General features: G+C 37.7%; 1 protein-coding gene across 1 annotated transcript in view; it reads right to left on the reverse strand.

Annotated features, from left to right (window-relative positions):
- Positions 1-16345, reverse strand: part of SLC7A11 (solute carrier family 7 member 11) — an 87962-nt gene extending 71617 nt beyond the window's left edge. The window contains exons 1-4 of the mRNA XM_007172361.2: positions 15709-16345; positions 11971-12097; positions 7849-7964; positions 638-763 (exon numbers count right to left, since the gene is read on the reverse strand). Of these exons, the coding sequence (XP_007172423.1) occupies positions 638-763; positions 7849-7964; positions 11971-12097; positions 15709-15985 (646 nt within the window). The 5' untranslated portion in view covers positions 15986-16345. The remainder of the gene's footprint in view (positions 1-637; positions 764-7848; positions 7965-11970; positions 12098-15708) is intronic.
- Positions 16346-16640: the final 295 nt, after the last annotated feature.

Consider the following 16640-nt stretch of genomic DNA (forward strand, 5'->3'; position numbering starts at 1 on the left):
ATAGGCAAGTCTATAAGGCAAATACTCCCAGAAAATGGTGTTACATTTCCACAGAAATGCAGATTTTACATAAAAATAATGTAACAATAAAACTTACATTTCTACAGCTATCTTTATTGCCAGATAATATTTGTCTTTTTGCGAATGCTATTCCCATATCTGACTCTCCTTCTGTCAAGAATCCATTCTCAAGGTAAAAGGAATAATAACTGTAAAATAATTATTCATCATTTTTCATTATTTTCCAGATATCTTTTTCTCTCTAATCTTTAATACTGTGCTTGAACTACTTTAAGTAAAAATAAGAAGACATATTTATCTGCAGTTAAAACCAATGGCTTATTTTTCTTTCCCCCTTTGTGTTTTCACTACAAATAGTTTAGACCAAGAGAAAATTCACTGATGCCTTATTTTGTTGCTTGGCCCAGTCTTAATCCTCTTGTTGCCATTCAGCTGTAAATACCAACTCAACCCCCAATGTTGCAGGCTTTCAAATCAATTAGATGACAGTACAGAGTCTAAGTTCCATGAACAGAGAGACTAATTAAGGGATTCTGCTAGTACAAGCGAAAGTTAGTGTTAGAAGAGACCAAAAGCAGAAACGTATTTTAAAAAGCATTTACTTTTCAGTCCCTACCTTTAATTAGCTGCATCACTCCAGGGACTATAATGATCAGAATTGCTGTGAGCTTGCAAAAGGTTAGGAAAATCTGGATCCGGGCGCTCCAGCTGACACTCATGCTATTTAGGACCATCACCATAGCTGCAAACAAATAGATGAAGTTAGAAAAGGTGAATCATCACGGGTATGAAGACGTCTTAGGTTGTGGCTCTTCAAAGTGTCATCCGTGAACCAGCAGTGTTGCCATTACCTGGAAGCAGTTGAGAAATGCAGAATCTCAGGCACCACACCAGACCTAAGGACTACAAATCTGTATCTCAGCAAGATCTCTAGGTGATTTTTATGCACACTGAAGTTTCAGAGGCTTGGATGAAACCTGTGAACAGTAAGAAGTTCTCTCTTGTTCTTTGTATATGTCAATAAGAGTGGACAAATACTGTAGCGCCCTAATAATCATATAAAAATACCTCCTAAGCAAATCCCAAAGTCATCACATGCAATGAGGTTGTTGAATGTGACTCTTCAGCTTGATACATCAGGCAACTCTTTCCTCACTCAATGATTGATCTTGTGCATAGTTACCTGCCAGGTCAGCATCACACTCAAGAAGGGGCAATGTGTGAGCTGGGACGTGATTCTTCACCCTCAGGACTAGCTGCAGACAGCACTTTTTGCATTTCCTTTCCACTTTCCAATCAGCACAGTCAGGAGTGACTTTCAACCTACCCTAAATGTATAGGCTTCCCAGATATGTTTTGGAACTTGGAAAAAATGTTACAAGGGATGAATCCAAAAGAGTTCCCAGATGCACATTGGGTCTGAAGCCAGCAGAATTTCCCTTTCTTGGTGATACCGTCCACAGTGTCCTGAGTAGTATTCAACTATTCACTCTCCCCGCACTGTGGACCATGAGAACCTTGAGGGCAGAACAAGCATTATTCATCTCTGTCTTGCTAGTATCCAGCTTCATCCTTGGCCCAGGAAGATCATCAACATGGTTTTGTTGAATCAATGAATGAGCTGGACCCTCAGTTTTAAAAAAACACCTTCGGCCAAGAGGAATGAAATGAATGGCGATATTCTCAAACCGTGCCTCCTATACTCTGCTGGAGTGACTTATGCTAGACAGTGGATTTCAACTTTACACTCTTTCTAAAACCTTATGCTTAGTGTTACTTGCTCCCTCCTCCACTGCCCCAAAAGCTACTTCATACCTGACATTTGTAGTTATTATCTATAAGCTTTATTTTTAAAAAGGTGTATTCTCCCTAAACAAATAACAAAAATGTATGAAAATACTTCTTGGAGGATAAAACCAAACACAGAATTCTTACAGTTCAGGTTGCAATAGGAAGCTTTCCATACGTACAATAATGAGTGATCTTCATAGTTCCAATTGCCTGATACAATCATTAGCTCATTTCAGAATTTAAGAATTGGAGCAAATGTATCAACACAATGTATAATAGCAAAATTTAAAAAATAACCTAGCCCCCTAAAGGAAGGTTAATTAAAGTATACCTTTTTAAGGGTTTACTATGCAGCCATTTAAAATCATGATGCAGTTAAATATTTATTACACGAAAGATTGTTCATGACGTTTTACTGACCAATACAGCAAATTACAGAGAGATGGGTAGATGATAAATTGATAGGTAGATAGGAAGATAGATAAAGACACAAAGACAGAGAGAAAGGAATGGAAAAATTCTGAATGAGTGTTTACCAAAACATTAACAGAAGGTATCTATAGATGATAGAATACTGAATAATTTTCAAGTTTAAAATTTTATTTTTCTACATGATTTAAAATAATTTTTATAATGAAGTATTAGGGCTTCCCTGGTGGCGCAGTGGTTGAGAATCTGCCTGCCAATGCAGGGGACACGGGTTCAAGCCCTGGTCTGGGAAGATCCCACATGCCGCGGAGCAACTGGGCCCGTGAGCCACAATTACTGAGCCTGCGCGTCTGGAGCCTGTGCTCCACAACAAGAGAGGCCGCGATGGTGAGAGGCCCGCGCACCGCGATGAAGAGAGGCCCCCGCTTGCCACAACTAGAGAAAGCCCTCGCACAGAAACGAAGACCCAACACAGCCATAAACAAATAAATAAATAAATAAATTAATTAATTAATAAATTAATTAAAAAAAATAAAAAAAAATAATGAAGTATTAAGTAAAAAAATCAATAAAAGCAATTTTCATTTTTGAAAACAACTCAAAGATGGGAAGAATAAGGGACCATGAAAAGTTAGATAGGAGGTTACTAATGAAGAAATGTTTCAAAGGAATAATGACGAGAATGATTAGAAAGGCTGGAGCCCTGAATAAGCTACATGGGAAGCTAAGAGAAAAATTTTATCTATGTTTGAAGCTGGAAACATGAAGAAATAGACAGGTCGATTGCTAATCACCAAGTGCATTATTTTATCAGTGAAAAGATAAAAGATAATTATTTTCCTCTCCCCTATACAAAGCACTTATATATTGAGAATAATTTAATGCAACTCTGTGCTCATCTTCATCATCCAGTGATTCTTTTCCCTTTTCTATGTAAATTACTCTGTGATAAATGAGTCGTGATAAGAAAGGGATTATTTTTTTAGTTAAGGAGATTCAGCACTGATCTGAAAATAATTGGGTGCATGTTCCCACCAACAACAAAAGAGCACTGTTTTCTTTTAACTAGAGCTCCTAAAACCCCAAACACTATTTTTGAGGGTACTCCACAATAGAAAAGAGCTGTTGTAAAGAGAGGAGGGGAGAAAAATGAGGAAGGAGAAAAAGGAATAGAGGGAAGGAGGATAGGAAGGAAGAAAAAGAAGAAAGGGAGGGAGGGAGGAAGGGGGAGGGAAAAGAGAGAGGCATTCTCATATTTAGAACCTCTATATATTTGGGAAGAGGAAAGAAGGTTTGTTACGTTCATAAAGAGCGTAGGCATTACATTCAATGTCTATTGAAACAGAAAAAAAAATGAGTTTTGGGAATTTTATATTTTGTAAAGTTTTCTTAGAAAAATGGAAGACAAAATCAAACAAATATTATGACTGGATAATCTCACCTTGCTTTCCTCTCAGACAGCTGAAATAAAAATTCTGGTTAAGCCTGATTTCTCTCAAAGTTTTCTCAAAACCCTGCTTTATCTGAGCATCCAGACATTGCCCTCATTACTCCTTATGCCAAATTCCAGCTGAGATGTACCTCTATGACCCTGAAGGGATACAGCTTAACAAGTAACAAGGTAGCCAGTACAGAAGCACTGTGAAGGTCCTCCAGTGGCTAGAACTGCTGTTTCATCATGTGTCTTTACAGAGAAATTTAAGTCTACGTATATTGCTTATCCAACAATACTGAAAAGGGATTTGGGATTCACTAAACGCAAGTTTTCAGACTTTCTGAAACAACATCTACAATACTGTGGTTTTTATACACTATCTTTCCACATTGTAATCATCAAAGAAATCTGAGCAAGCTTTCAGCCTAGCTTTACTTCCTTTGAATAATGATTGCTAATTTCATGCATTAAGAATTACTTGTATCAACTTGGGCTTATTATTATTATTATTATTATTATTATTATTATTGCTTACCTTAAATGTTACCAAAATGAAAACAGAGGGACATATAGTATTTATTTATTTATTAATGATGCCGTTTCCTAAGAAATGAAATGCAGCAACAGCAACGAGGAGTGTTAAATACTGGTACCATGATTTAAGGACTGGCAAGTATTTCTTTCTGCACTTCTGTAATTCAAGTCTGTCTTTTGTTTTGCAGAGTGAGATTACTGAGCCTGGATATATTGGGTTATCTCCCAGGTTCAGGTCCTCCCTGGCTTCTGGCTTCTGACTGCTCTGTGCTAAACTGGTAAAATATACGGACACCATATGGATGCGACATGGTGAGCTAAAGTGAATTGTTCCACTGTTCTTTGTAGCAGCTGCCCGGGTCGCCTCTATCTCTTTGTTTGCATTCGTTTCCTGGATACATTAATTTCAGATAGGTTTTTAGCAATAAACAACCTTTATAAAGCAGAGAGACTATATCTAGGATCTCACTATTGGGAATAAAAATGGTAAGCCTTAAATAAATATATACTGTTGTTATATGACAGACATTGTGCAAGGACCTTACATGGATAATGTTATTTAATCCTATCTCTATGACGTGGTTACCATCACTGGTGTTATTTTTCTGATCAGCAGCTGAGAATCCAGATATTACTTAACTTGCCCGTGTTCACGAAGGTAAGGTGTAAAGATAGGATTGAAGCCAAGTAAGCTGACCCCAGAGTCCACACTTTTACCAGTCGTTCACAGATAACAATGAGGAAGTAGCTCAAAAGACACATTCGATCTCACTAATACACCTAGCTCTTCCAAACTCCCGGTAACTCTTCCTTTCTGCTAAGGTTCATGTTTATCTTGGCTGGGATTTCAGCACACTTTGATTTCACATTTTATTTCTCATCTTCCTGAAGGGTATAGTTGCTGTTCTGCAGTCCTTATATATTTCAATACGACATGTATTTACCTAAGAATTGGTTGTCATGGTATCTAGTTACGGTAGAAAAGGAGTAGGGATAGCCCAATTTCAGGTTTATAAAGAGCCACTCCATGTACAATGTTTGAGAAGCTAGCACAGAACTGGGCCTAGAGTTTCTTTCATGTAATTTAATGATGCCAGGAAAGTACAGTTTTAGAAAAGAAAGTACAGTACTGCATTTGTAGAAATGGCTATTTCTTTTTCTCACGTCGCAATCATTAGTGTTACTTTGTTTGCTTCCCCCAATTACTCCCACAGGTTATGGGAAGAAGGTGGGGCTCTTTACTCACCTACGTAAACTAAACTAGTAAGAAAATTGAGACGGAGAGAGAGGTTGTTACGGATGCATCTGGGACTAGATCCCACATTTTAAGGAAAGTATTTTTATTATAATATTCTGCCATTCGAGTGTATACTTAAACAGGGTCTAGTTTCAGGAGAGCAGAACCAAAAAACTAAATATCATTTCAAATATTGAACATACTTCAATGTTTATTGAAGCTACAAGGAGAGTGAAAATTCATGGAGTTCCATAGAAGTTAAAGGGAGTAATGTCAGTATTGGGCTAGAGGAGAGAAGACAAATGTGAATATATAAGATTTCCCCGTTCAACTTCCATGTGCCTGATATGTTTACCAGAATGGACAAGATTTGGGGTAAGCCAAAACTTTTCATTTTTATTAATTTGACAGAAACGAAGTAGAGTACTTTTAAAAGGGGAGGGGGTGAATTAGTATTTAGTAATGCCCCCCTACCACCCCACTCTCATTTCTAAAGTGGTTGGTTAAGGCACTCTGCTGTCTTAAAAATCTGACTAATTTCATCCTTCCACAGCCATTCAAGACAAATCATCTTTTCACAGGTATTTTACCAATAAATAAAACCGATGCTTAAAGAGGTTTAATATCTAGCCCTAAATCACATAACTAAGAAATTATGACACTAACTTTCAATTCCAGGCAGTTTGCCTCCAGAGCCTGAGTTATCACCACTATGCTAAGATGATTCAAAAATTCAAAAATTCAAAAATTCATGGTGTTAGATCGGAGCAAACTATTTACCTCCATCTTCCTGCTGCCTGAGAGACCTAAAGATGTGTAATCCTCCAAGTTTAACACACAGGCATTCTATTGGCTTCTCTACCAGAGAAAAATTCTTAGACCTCTTCTCGTAAAAATCAGTTGTCAGTAAATATTTACTGAGCACAAACAACATGCTAGGTGCTATGGGAAGGGCTGGAAACCCAGCAGTGAGTAAGCCCCTGGTCTCATGGAATTTGAGGAGATGTTTTCCCACAAGAGTGTAAACAGCTACCATTTGTAACTTCATTCTTAAAAAATTTCTGGCATTCTCCAAAACACTTTATATACATTGTCTCTTTTACTATCGTTTAATCTTCACAAGACACCTGATGAGACTGGGCACGATTTAAAGGTAAGGACACTGAGGTGCAGAAAGTTGAAGTGATGTATCCCCAAGTGTCACATCTGTAGTATGTATCAAGGACAAGATGAATCAAGAACACCATTACCTTTCCAGAACTCAAAAATGTCTAATTTGAGTATCTTTCTTTGTCTCCCTTCAAAGATTTCACCGAACAATTATTTGTGTATGTTCCATGAATTAAGGGGGAGAATCCAGGATGAACCTACTTAAGTTCAGAAATACATGTACCCAGCACTAGAGATATTCTATGTGCAATTCCTAACTCTTTCCTGCTAACTAACCACTCACCCCTCTACTGTCAGATGTTCACCTCTCTCTTCGTTGTTCTATTGAAATACTTCAGCCATGTATAACTACAAATTCTTTCATGGGTATGTAGTTCAATTATTCCTGGGGAGCTCTCTATCGCCAAGTAGGTCAAACTTAATCAAGTGGGATCATATTGATTCTGAAAACAGTGATTCAGTTAGTATCTACAAGTAAGCGATCATCTCCCATCATATTTAAGAGTTTGGAATGTCGACTCTTATAACAGGAAGTTAGAGTCATATTGGGCTTCATATCACTTATATCATGTTGGCCATGTTCCTCTTTTTTAATTTCCTTTTTTAAAAAAAGTTCTAATATCTGTGCCCATTGGTGAAAATGAACAACTTCCTAATTTAGAGACAATAAAGAAGACTCCTAGTTGAGAAACACTACTAATAATCAAATACTGGAAGAAGACTCTTGTGACCATCGATGGACAGCTAAAATCCTAACACTGAGAGTGACAGCTGCTAACACTAGAAAATGCACGAACACTACACACACCCAACACACAAACACCATTCCATGAGGCTAAGTGCGTTAAAATTCAACATGTTATCGGTGAGGAAGGATATTTTCTAATACAGAATCCATTTAAAACTTGGGTTTTCATTTGTAAAATTCTCTTTTTAGGTACAATCCAGTTACTATTTTACTAACAAAGTGGTTTTGTTTGCCTATTTTAAAAACTTAGCCGTCATAGCTACTGACCCAGTGCAAAACGGGCATGTAATGTCATATCAGGCATCACTCCAACTCCTTATTCTTTTCTTTGTTTTCCAACACAAACTTGGCAATGAACTGTAAGCAAGAAGAACACTATGTGGGGAGCAGTCCCACCACATAAAAAGTCTCAAGAAACTTTGTCTCCAATGACTTTTGTAGGGATTTTTTTTTCTTTTTCATATTTACACCTATGATACTCACTTATGCCCACAGCTGTAATGAGCTTGACTGCAAGTTCAGGAATTTCACACTGAATGAAAAATGGTTCCAGAAGGTACCGTCCAAAGGCCAGAGATATCACAGCAGTGGCTGCAGGGCTAGAAAAAAAAAAATATTTAGGTTAACTACAGAAAAAAAAAAAATAGCATCTTCACTAAACTTTTTCTACCTTGAGGTGATATTATTCAGCATATGGAACATATTAAATAGGGAAGTCTGTGATTTTCAGAACTCCATATTTGATTAGGTTGTCATAGACATTCCAAATGAAATATTGTCTACAATTTTGGTGGCTACTTTTTAAACTTCACATCTCCTTGGGTACAAGGCTGGGTACTGTCAGTTTTGCCCCTGCCTTCCCATATTTGACTTTTTCTTAAAAATTTAGTTTATTACTTGAGATCCTGACAGAGGTGGGCCTCACAAGAAGCAATCTTCTTTCTCAGTAAGTCAACAATTAAACTCCAGCACAGTATGAATGCATTAACAGTGCAGGTCTAATGGGTTGGGGCATGGTCAGAAAAGGAACACAAAACTCACCTTAAAAAAATTAGTACTAATAAGTGTTCATTGCAAATATATGCTTATGTGCTTGATATCGTATTAGTCTTGGTTTTCCATACAGACCAAAACTTGAAGACCCAAGTGATTATTCTTAATTCCACAGAAATATTTAGATGCAAAGTATACGTTGAAAAATAAAAGTACTCTTGTAATTTTACAAATGGAGAAAACATGCATGAAATAAGAAAATGCAATAACTTCAGGTATATAGTGAAATAGGTAACAAACCATTCTATCTTAATTTTTCAACTATTTCAATGCAAAAATTACAGATGCCTTTTCAGTTTAAATATATCTATATATGAATGCATATCTGTTAGATACACAGGCAAGTCCATGATATTACCTACTTTGTCCTGCCTGTCTTCCCTTTCAGCTTATCTTCCTTCTCATGGTCATACAACACCCATGTCCAACTCCTAACTGTCAGAAAACCAACCACCATTATGTGTTCCAACCTTGACCTGCCAGTACTAGCACGACAGATTTCTTGATTTTTTTTTTCTTTTCCAAGAGAACCTCCTCCTCACCCCAACAAGATTATTTTTCTCGGTCGCTATCATTTATAAATTTTTGACGTATAAATTAAAATCTGATCATGACATCTTAGTGCTTTCAAAACATGCTCAGGATATGCAAAAACTCTTCAATTCAAGGCTCTATCTGCTCTAAGCTTTTCCTTCCTCTTCAGTGTGCTTCTTCCCACACAAGGATATGAATACCCTTTGCCTGAGGCCCCTGCAACTCACTGACGGTTTCGTGTATCTCAGGTCTTAGTTCAGTCTTTTGCCCAAGGAAGCTTCTCCAGTCCTCTGATTGGGTTAGATCTCCCGGAGTATATTCTCTTCCGGAATCTCATGGCTTCTCTTTCACAGTGTGTATCACAGTAGTAACTTAATATTCTCTTATGTGATGTCTTGATTCATAACTATTTCCCTCATTTGACCCTGAGATCCATGAGTACAAGGCTGTGTCCATCTTAATCATTATTTCATCTTCAGTGTATAGTATAGTGTCTGTCATACAGTAGAAACCCAATGAATATTGAATATATAGTGAATGTGTGAATTCAATCAAATGACCCCTGATGTGTGATTCTTTTTCCTTAAGATTTGTTTTTACAGACTAATTCTGACAAGAGTGACTTAATCTGATGTACAATTTTAATAGTAAGTTTTTAGGTACCATGGGTGTTTTCAATGGAAGAGAAATGTTAAACTACCTAGGTATCTTGTCACCCCTCAAGCCATTCATTACTCTGCCTATCTGAGAAACCAGTTGAGTCACGTGAGTCCATTATTACAAAGAAATATAGGAACCCATTAAAAAAGCTTCTAGAATATATCTAGGTAATTTCTTCTGTAAACACACACACACACACACACACACACACACACACCCCACAAAGTAGCTCTCCTGTGATTAAAGTAACATTTGATTATGAGCTGCTTGAGAATAGGAACCATGGCTCATGCCACTTCAGGTCTCTTTAACTTGCCATTCACCATTCAGTAGCAGTTTGTGGAATGAAAAAGTGAATGCATATGCAACTGTATTGGTGCTACTACTGCAAATGGAATAATCATGCTCATCATACTGCCAATACAATCAGCCAATACATGACTAAAGCAGGACTCAAGTCCAGCTACATCAGGCTCCAAAAGCCTACTGTCCTGACAGGCCAGCACTCTAAATAAGTAGTGTAGTCATCTGAATGCTGAGTATGTTGTATTCAAACTATTATAACCTTAATCTTTCAGTTACTTGTTCAAAAACAATTTAATATCTGATAATCAGGGCACTGAAGTAAGTAGTATAAGGGTTACAAAAAGGTGAGAGACCTGGTCTTATATGCTTGAAATACTTGCAGTTTTAACAGGGAAACAGAGCATGGATTCCTAAAATATTAAGTAAGGTTATATGACTCAATGTCAAATGAGAAGAAGAGACTGCATTTTTTTCAGAAAAATTAAGAGAGGAAAGACATACTATAAACTAGGGTGAACAGGAAATTAACTGTGGAAATGATAGAATTTAAGTTGACCTTTGAAGAGTAATATTCAGATTATCAGAAAAGAGTGGAAGGCACATCCCGGGCAAATCCCAGAGTTTAGAAAAGGAACAAAATACCTCTTTATCATTATTTCATTATAATAAATTTTAAATAATGCAGAATTGTCTAAAATGAGAACAGATTTAACAAAGAAGTAAATACTACTCTAAGCTCTTTGATAAAAAAGAGACTCCTAGAACTATAAAAACCAAGATTAGTGTTAAGTCAATACTTATTAGCTCTGCATTTGCCACTTAGCCCCACATGACAGGATAAAAGCTCACAGGAGCTCTCAGCTGTGTAAGTTTGATAAGTTTACAGTAAGAGCAAGTTTCTCTACTGATTTATGTTAAACTCTGCAATCAGAATGTGCTAGCCACGTTTCATGGATGCCGTTTGCCTTCAGGATACTTTTAAACTTCTCAGGTGACATCATAAGTTTCCCACAAAGTTGGAGGAAATTTGCTGTTCAGAGTGACTTAGCATTATTTGGTTTGATTTTAAACCAGGGCAATCAGGAAGAGGAACGTATTCTTACAACAATAAACTCAAAAAAGCTTTTCGCAACTGTAGTTCACTGATTTGTTTAAGATGAGGACATGAGTCATCTGTGACAGTGAAGTTTTGTTCTTTTATAGAGTATAAAACTTGGTAACGGGCTTCCCTGGTGGTGCAATGGTTAAGAATCCGCCTGCCAATGCAGGGGACATGGGTTCAAGCCCTGGTCCGGGAAGATCCTACATGCTGCGGAGCAACTAAGCCCATGCTCCATAACTACTGAGCCTGCACTCTAGAGCCCGCATGCCACAACTACTGAGCCCACGTGCCACAACTACTGAAGCCCGCATGCCTAGATCTCGTGCTCCACAACAAGAGAAGCCACTGCAATGAGCAGCCCACGCACCGTAATGATGAGTAGCCCCCGCTCGCCACAACTAGAGAAAGCCCGCATGCAGCAATGAAGACCCAATGCAGCCAAAAAAAAAAAAACCAAACTTGGTGACATACTAAATTGTTAGGAACAGAAGTTACCTAGTCACAAAAACTGAGTAAACTAAGATGGCTTAATGGTGTAATCTACAAGAAGAAAAACACAAGTTCCTATAACATAACATTTAATTTTGTCTAATTATGATTTACAATCAAACAAAAGGTCTGATTTATCAAGGTAGATTTTGATGCTTCATATCCTTTTCAAGTCAGCATCTGTCCTGAAAATGTCATGGAGAATAACTGAATATTAACAAAAAGCAGATGCTTTAAAAGTTTGGCAGGGTTGGCAAACTACCGCCAGTGGCAAAATTGCATTAAACACATTAACTGAGAAAGGTATTCCATCACAGATTTTATGTCCTGAAGTAGACATGTTTACCACATAATCACATGACATGTATATTTCTAACTACTTAAAAATAATCAAGGTGATTAAAAAATGGTATAATGAATAGGTTTATTTTTCCTTAATTTTTTTGTGTGTAGATTCTTACCGTATAATGAGCAGTTCTACCCAGACTCGCACAAAAGCTGGTAATGGGCCAAAGACTTCCAGAATGTATGTGTAATGACCACCAGATTTCCTTATAGTTGTTCCCAGTTCAGCATAGGACAAGGCTCCTGTGAAATATTTATAATAAAAAGGTGAAAAGTTAAAATATTACCAAGTCATCCAGCAGTAGAATGGATACAACAATGTTTCTGTTGTGTGAGATGTTACTACATCCTTTGATCTGAATGACATCCTTTTTCAAAATTAATAACAGTCCTCGAATTCCTAAGAGCCTCCAGATTCCTCTTGTAACTTCCTCACATTTGAGATCTAGTTCATTCTATTCAAACAATGTAATTTTACTTGAAATAGTAAGGACAAACTTCTAAAACAATATCATATTATTAAGAATTTTGAATCTCAAACCTGACAACAAGAGAAAAAGAGTAGATGGATGCCAATATCACTAACCTATTTTTCAAAGAACTTCACATCAAGACAAGGAATTATTACAAATTGACCTTATTATATTGAGAATCCTTTAAATAAATGATATTTCTGTGGCATATCAAAATAAGTAAGATTCATCTGTTCTCCAGAGAAGTATGGACTCAAGGCTTTGGAAGGCTTCATTTAATTTGTAGGATATGTTTTGTTTGTCAACAAAATGAATTTTGACACAGATATTCTGTTTTTAGGAAAGTTTTTCTTGCATGTCTTCAAAGTACACACTATGTATGGCTGAAATAACACATACTTTTAAAAAAGAGGTGCTATGACATATTTACATACATTAGGTAAAATTAACTATAGACCAAATTTTAACATTTAGCAATAAACTTCACACAGAGTTGAGCAAGTTATATAATCTCCCCAAACCTCAGCTTCATCCTCTGTAAAATAAAGATCTTAATTCTCACATCACAAGGAGTTTGTGTGTTTAAATATAAAATGGGTGCCAAGGACAGTGCTGGGCCTGACACACAGAAAGCACCTCATGAAATACAGCTATACCTACTAACGTGAGCAATTAATTTCCAAGAAAATGAAAAATATATTTTGACATTATGTGAAAAGTTCTATCCATACTGCTAAGTACTCAAATGTAAGACATAATTTCTGCCTGGCCTGCTCTGGGGACTCAAAGTGTGGGAAATTATTACTAATGAGTAAAGCTTCAGGTAGAACTGTCCAACATGAATGTAATTTGGATATTCAGCAAAATCTTAGTGTCAGTTATTGTATTCCTGTATCACTTATTGTATTCCTGAACCTAGTACTCTATCAGAGTCACCTGGGGAGAATTTTTTATTTAAAAACAAACAAAAAACAAATGCTAAGGCTATACCCCAGACCTACTCTCTAACCAAGAGAAGCCAGACTCTCCAATAGAGGCATCCAAGAAAATCTATTATTTTAAAATTCACACAGATTAATTTTAAAGTAACTAGTCTACACATTGATATTTGGGGATCACTGATACAGCCTGTCTGTTTATAACTAATTGTAACTAGTTGCAATTCACTCTCTGTTGGAAACCAGTCACCATGTTGGTAGGCTGTACAAAAAAGCAGCCAATATAAAATGTTATTGGAAAGTGTCTTAAGTACCTCAGAATTTATCCCCCAAGAATCAATACCTAGACCTTTGTATGCTTTGCTGAAACTCCAGGATAGTTGCCCCAGGTTTAAATTGAGTTCTGGAGAAATGAAATTTTCATTTAAAGGTCTCAAGCTCCATAACCATTTTACCCAGATGAAAAAAGTTCAAAATAGGTTGTAAGAATCCATGTATTGACCCTGGCTTTAAAAAAAAACTGTAAATCCAATATACAGATTCTTTACTCTTAGTCCCAGAGTTCTAGAGTTCTAAGACAAAGGATTTTTTTCCTGATATTTTGCTTTGCTTCCTGTTAAGAAGGCACTCCTATCAAAAGTTCCTAGTAACTTAAGTGATAAATGCAATGCAAATATAGATAAGTAGGTTAGTACAGGAGTACTCTCCCTGCAGTTAGTAATCAAAGAATACCAACTCAGGTATAAACTTAGCTAGTCCCTTTAGCTTTTTTTTTTTTTTTCCCTGAACTTCTTGAAATGATATACTTACGCAGAAGCATATTTTCTTAGTACAGGTCAACATGACTTTCATCACTTTAACTAGTTAATGCTCAGAGCCATCCATTTTATTATATCTGAATAACCTTTTATTGCGTGCAAAAATGGAATCACATAGTGGGAGCTGCATGCACACAGTCTGCAAAATCCAGGAAACTGGTTATGGTTTCTCCTATCAGACACTGATTTGTTCTGAATATACCATGTGTTGGAGAAGATTAAAGGCTGAGGAGGCACAGTCATTTAGAAAGATCAACAGCTAAGTTTCCCTTTGTTCATCTATAAACGTACATGCCACACCATATGAATACCACGAACTCTTTGTAAGCTAAAATAACCCAAAAAGAATTCTTCTGTAGGTCTTTCTATACAGCTTTTGTTTTAACAAGTTTTATTTAAAATACCTTCTTCCTAATAACGGAAGTTTGAGTTCCCTAGATGAATGCTCAAACCAATGCTGAAAACACTGCAAGGCCTTAAGAATAAATAGATTGGTCCGTGTAAGACCAAGAGTTAGTACTTGGTCCTAGAGTTTGGACTAAGAGTTAGTACCTTTAAAGAACAGTATCTTTTGAAATCAGAATACAATGTTTGCCAGAGAAGAGCAAATATGTCTTAGACATTTTTCCCATAACATAAATAAAATTTAATTTTCTTGACCATTCACCAGTTTTTGTCACCTTCACAACTAACCCAGGTAGCTTTCTAGTAATGTGCCCACCTCATGAGGGGACATTTATTACCTCTTTACTATTAATTATCAAGTCAATACAAGAGATCTAGATTTTGAAGAAAAATTAATAATCATACTTCTTCTACCAGTTCTGTTTAGACTAACTCAGCAGACAGGTGGACCAATGACCTGTGTCTCTGAAGACCAAGTGAACTAGAAATGAAGAAAACAGAGCTGGGCAAACACAGCAAACTAACACCCAATTCCGATTTTACAACTTATATTGCAAAGGTTTATGGGTACTGGGGAGAGATGAAAAGTCGAAAAAAAGGTGAAATATGCTCAGACCCTTGCAATAGTCTCATTTACAAAAGGAATTGAGTTATATGCCATCACACTTCTTTCCACAATAAGGACTTTTGAAAGAATACTGGGAACTGACAAGCGCATGAAGTTAAAACATTAAAAAGGAAAAGACTGCCACCCATTTGTTTTGCCAATAAAAAGTCAGTAAAACTTCTGCTGACACTCAGTTCTGTGTCTAAACAGGCCACACCGGCTTTCACTTCACAGGTGTTTCATTCAGTGCTCCAGCTGCCAAGATGCCCCAAACACAGGTAACTGAGCACGAATGCCCGGTACAGAAAGCTTGCCTGTATTTTACTGGGTCATCAAAGCGAGCCTTGACGTTCACTGCCACAGGGAAAAATCAGAAAATTATCTACCTTAGTCAGGAAAAAGCGAGCACAGCCCACAGGTCGCAATTTCAGGGAATTCAGGATTCTGCCAACAGTGGAGAGCGTGCGTGGAGAGTTCGCATACCTCCCCCCAGATCAGAAAATCTGGGGGAGCCTTGGCCATTCATTCCCTCCTTAGAAATCACCCTGTGTCCTCCCAGAGAGCACGGCACCCAGCCCCACAGACACCCCCCCAGAGAAGCAGCAACACTCACCGAACAGCGACAGGACCCCGCAGACGGTCCAGACCACCAGGGACAAGCCCACGCTGCCCGTGTTCTGGAGCACGCCCTTAGGAGAGATGAAGATTCCTGCTCCGATGATGGTGCCGATGATGATGGAGACCCCTCTCAACAGGCTGATTTTCCTCTTCAGCACAACTTTCTCCTGCCCAGGTGGCTCCTTGCCCCCCGGGAAAGACAGCCTCGCCTTAACACTGCCCTGCAGGTAACCCCCATTGGAGATGGTGGATGCCGCAGGCTTTCTGACCATGGTAGTGACCCGCAGGGGAAAAAAAGGAGACAGAGCAAAAGAAAAAAAAAAAATTAAAAGAATAAAACCTCCAAACTTTCAACTTTGGTGTCTCTTGGGGGTGACTGACCGATCTGATCTCTTCCTCTTTGCGTTCAGATCCTTTCTCAGCGCTAGTGTGCTCCCAGGTAAAAACTCTTCAGGTGTATTCTCGCCTTCCGCAATCTAATTACTCCCAGGAACACCTGTGTGTTCGTTCATGGTGTTCTGGTTCCTCTCACCTCCCGGACCACCTCTGCTGCTGCGGCAGCGGCTGCCGCCCTATCATTACAGCCCAGCTCAACTTCCTCATGGGCTGGTATTTAAGCTTCTGCCTGTCACACCAACTTACTCCAGCTACATGATGATGCAAATTCTCCAGGTTTGCATCAGCCACATGAAAAGGCTCCAGCATTACTCAGCTCTTTTTTTTTTTTTTTTTTTTTTTTTACCACGAGCAGCAAGTTGCTCAACTGACCAAAGCTTTCAGAGAACAAAGCACACTCTTAACAGGGATCTTAACCAATCCAGAAGTAGTAAATTCGGAACAGACCTTCCCAGAGATTTCAAGCAACTCCTAGTGAGGGACAAAAGCTCTTCACTCGAAAAGAAAAGGAAAAATGAAACAGGAAATGAT

Source organism: Balaenoptera acutorostrata, chromosome 5 (assembly GCF_949987535.1).
Source record: "Balaenoptera acutorostrata chromosome 5, mBalAcu1.1, whole genome shotgun sequence".
In the NCBI taxonomy this organism is placed as follows: domain Eukaryota; kingdom Metazoa; phylum Chordata; class Mammalia; order Artiodactyla; family Balaenopteridae; genus Balaenoptera; species Balaenoptera acutorostrata.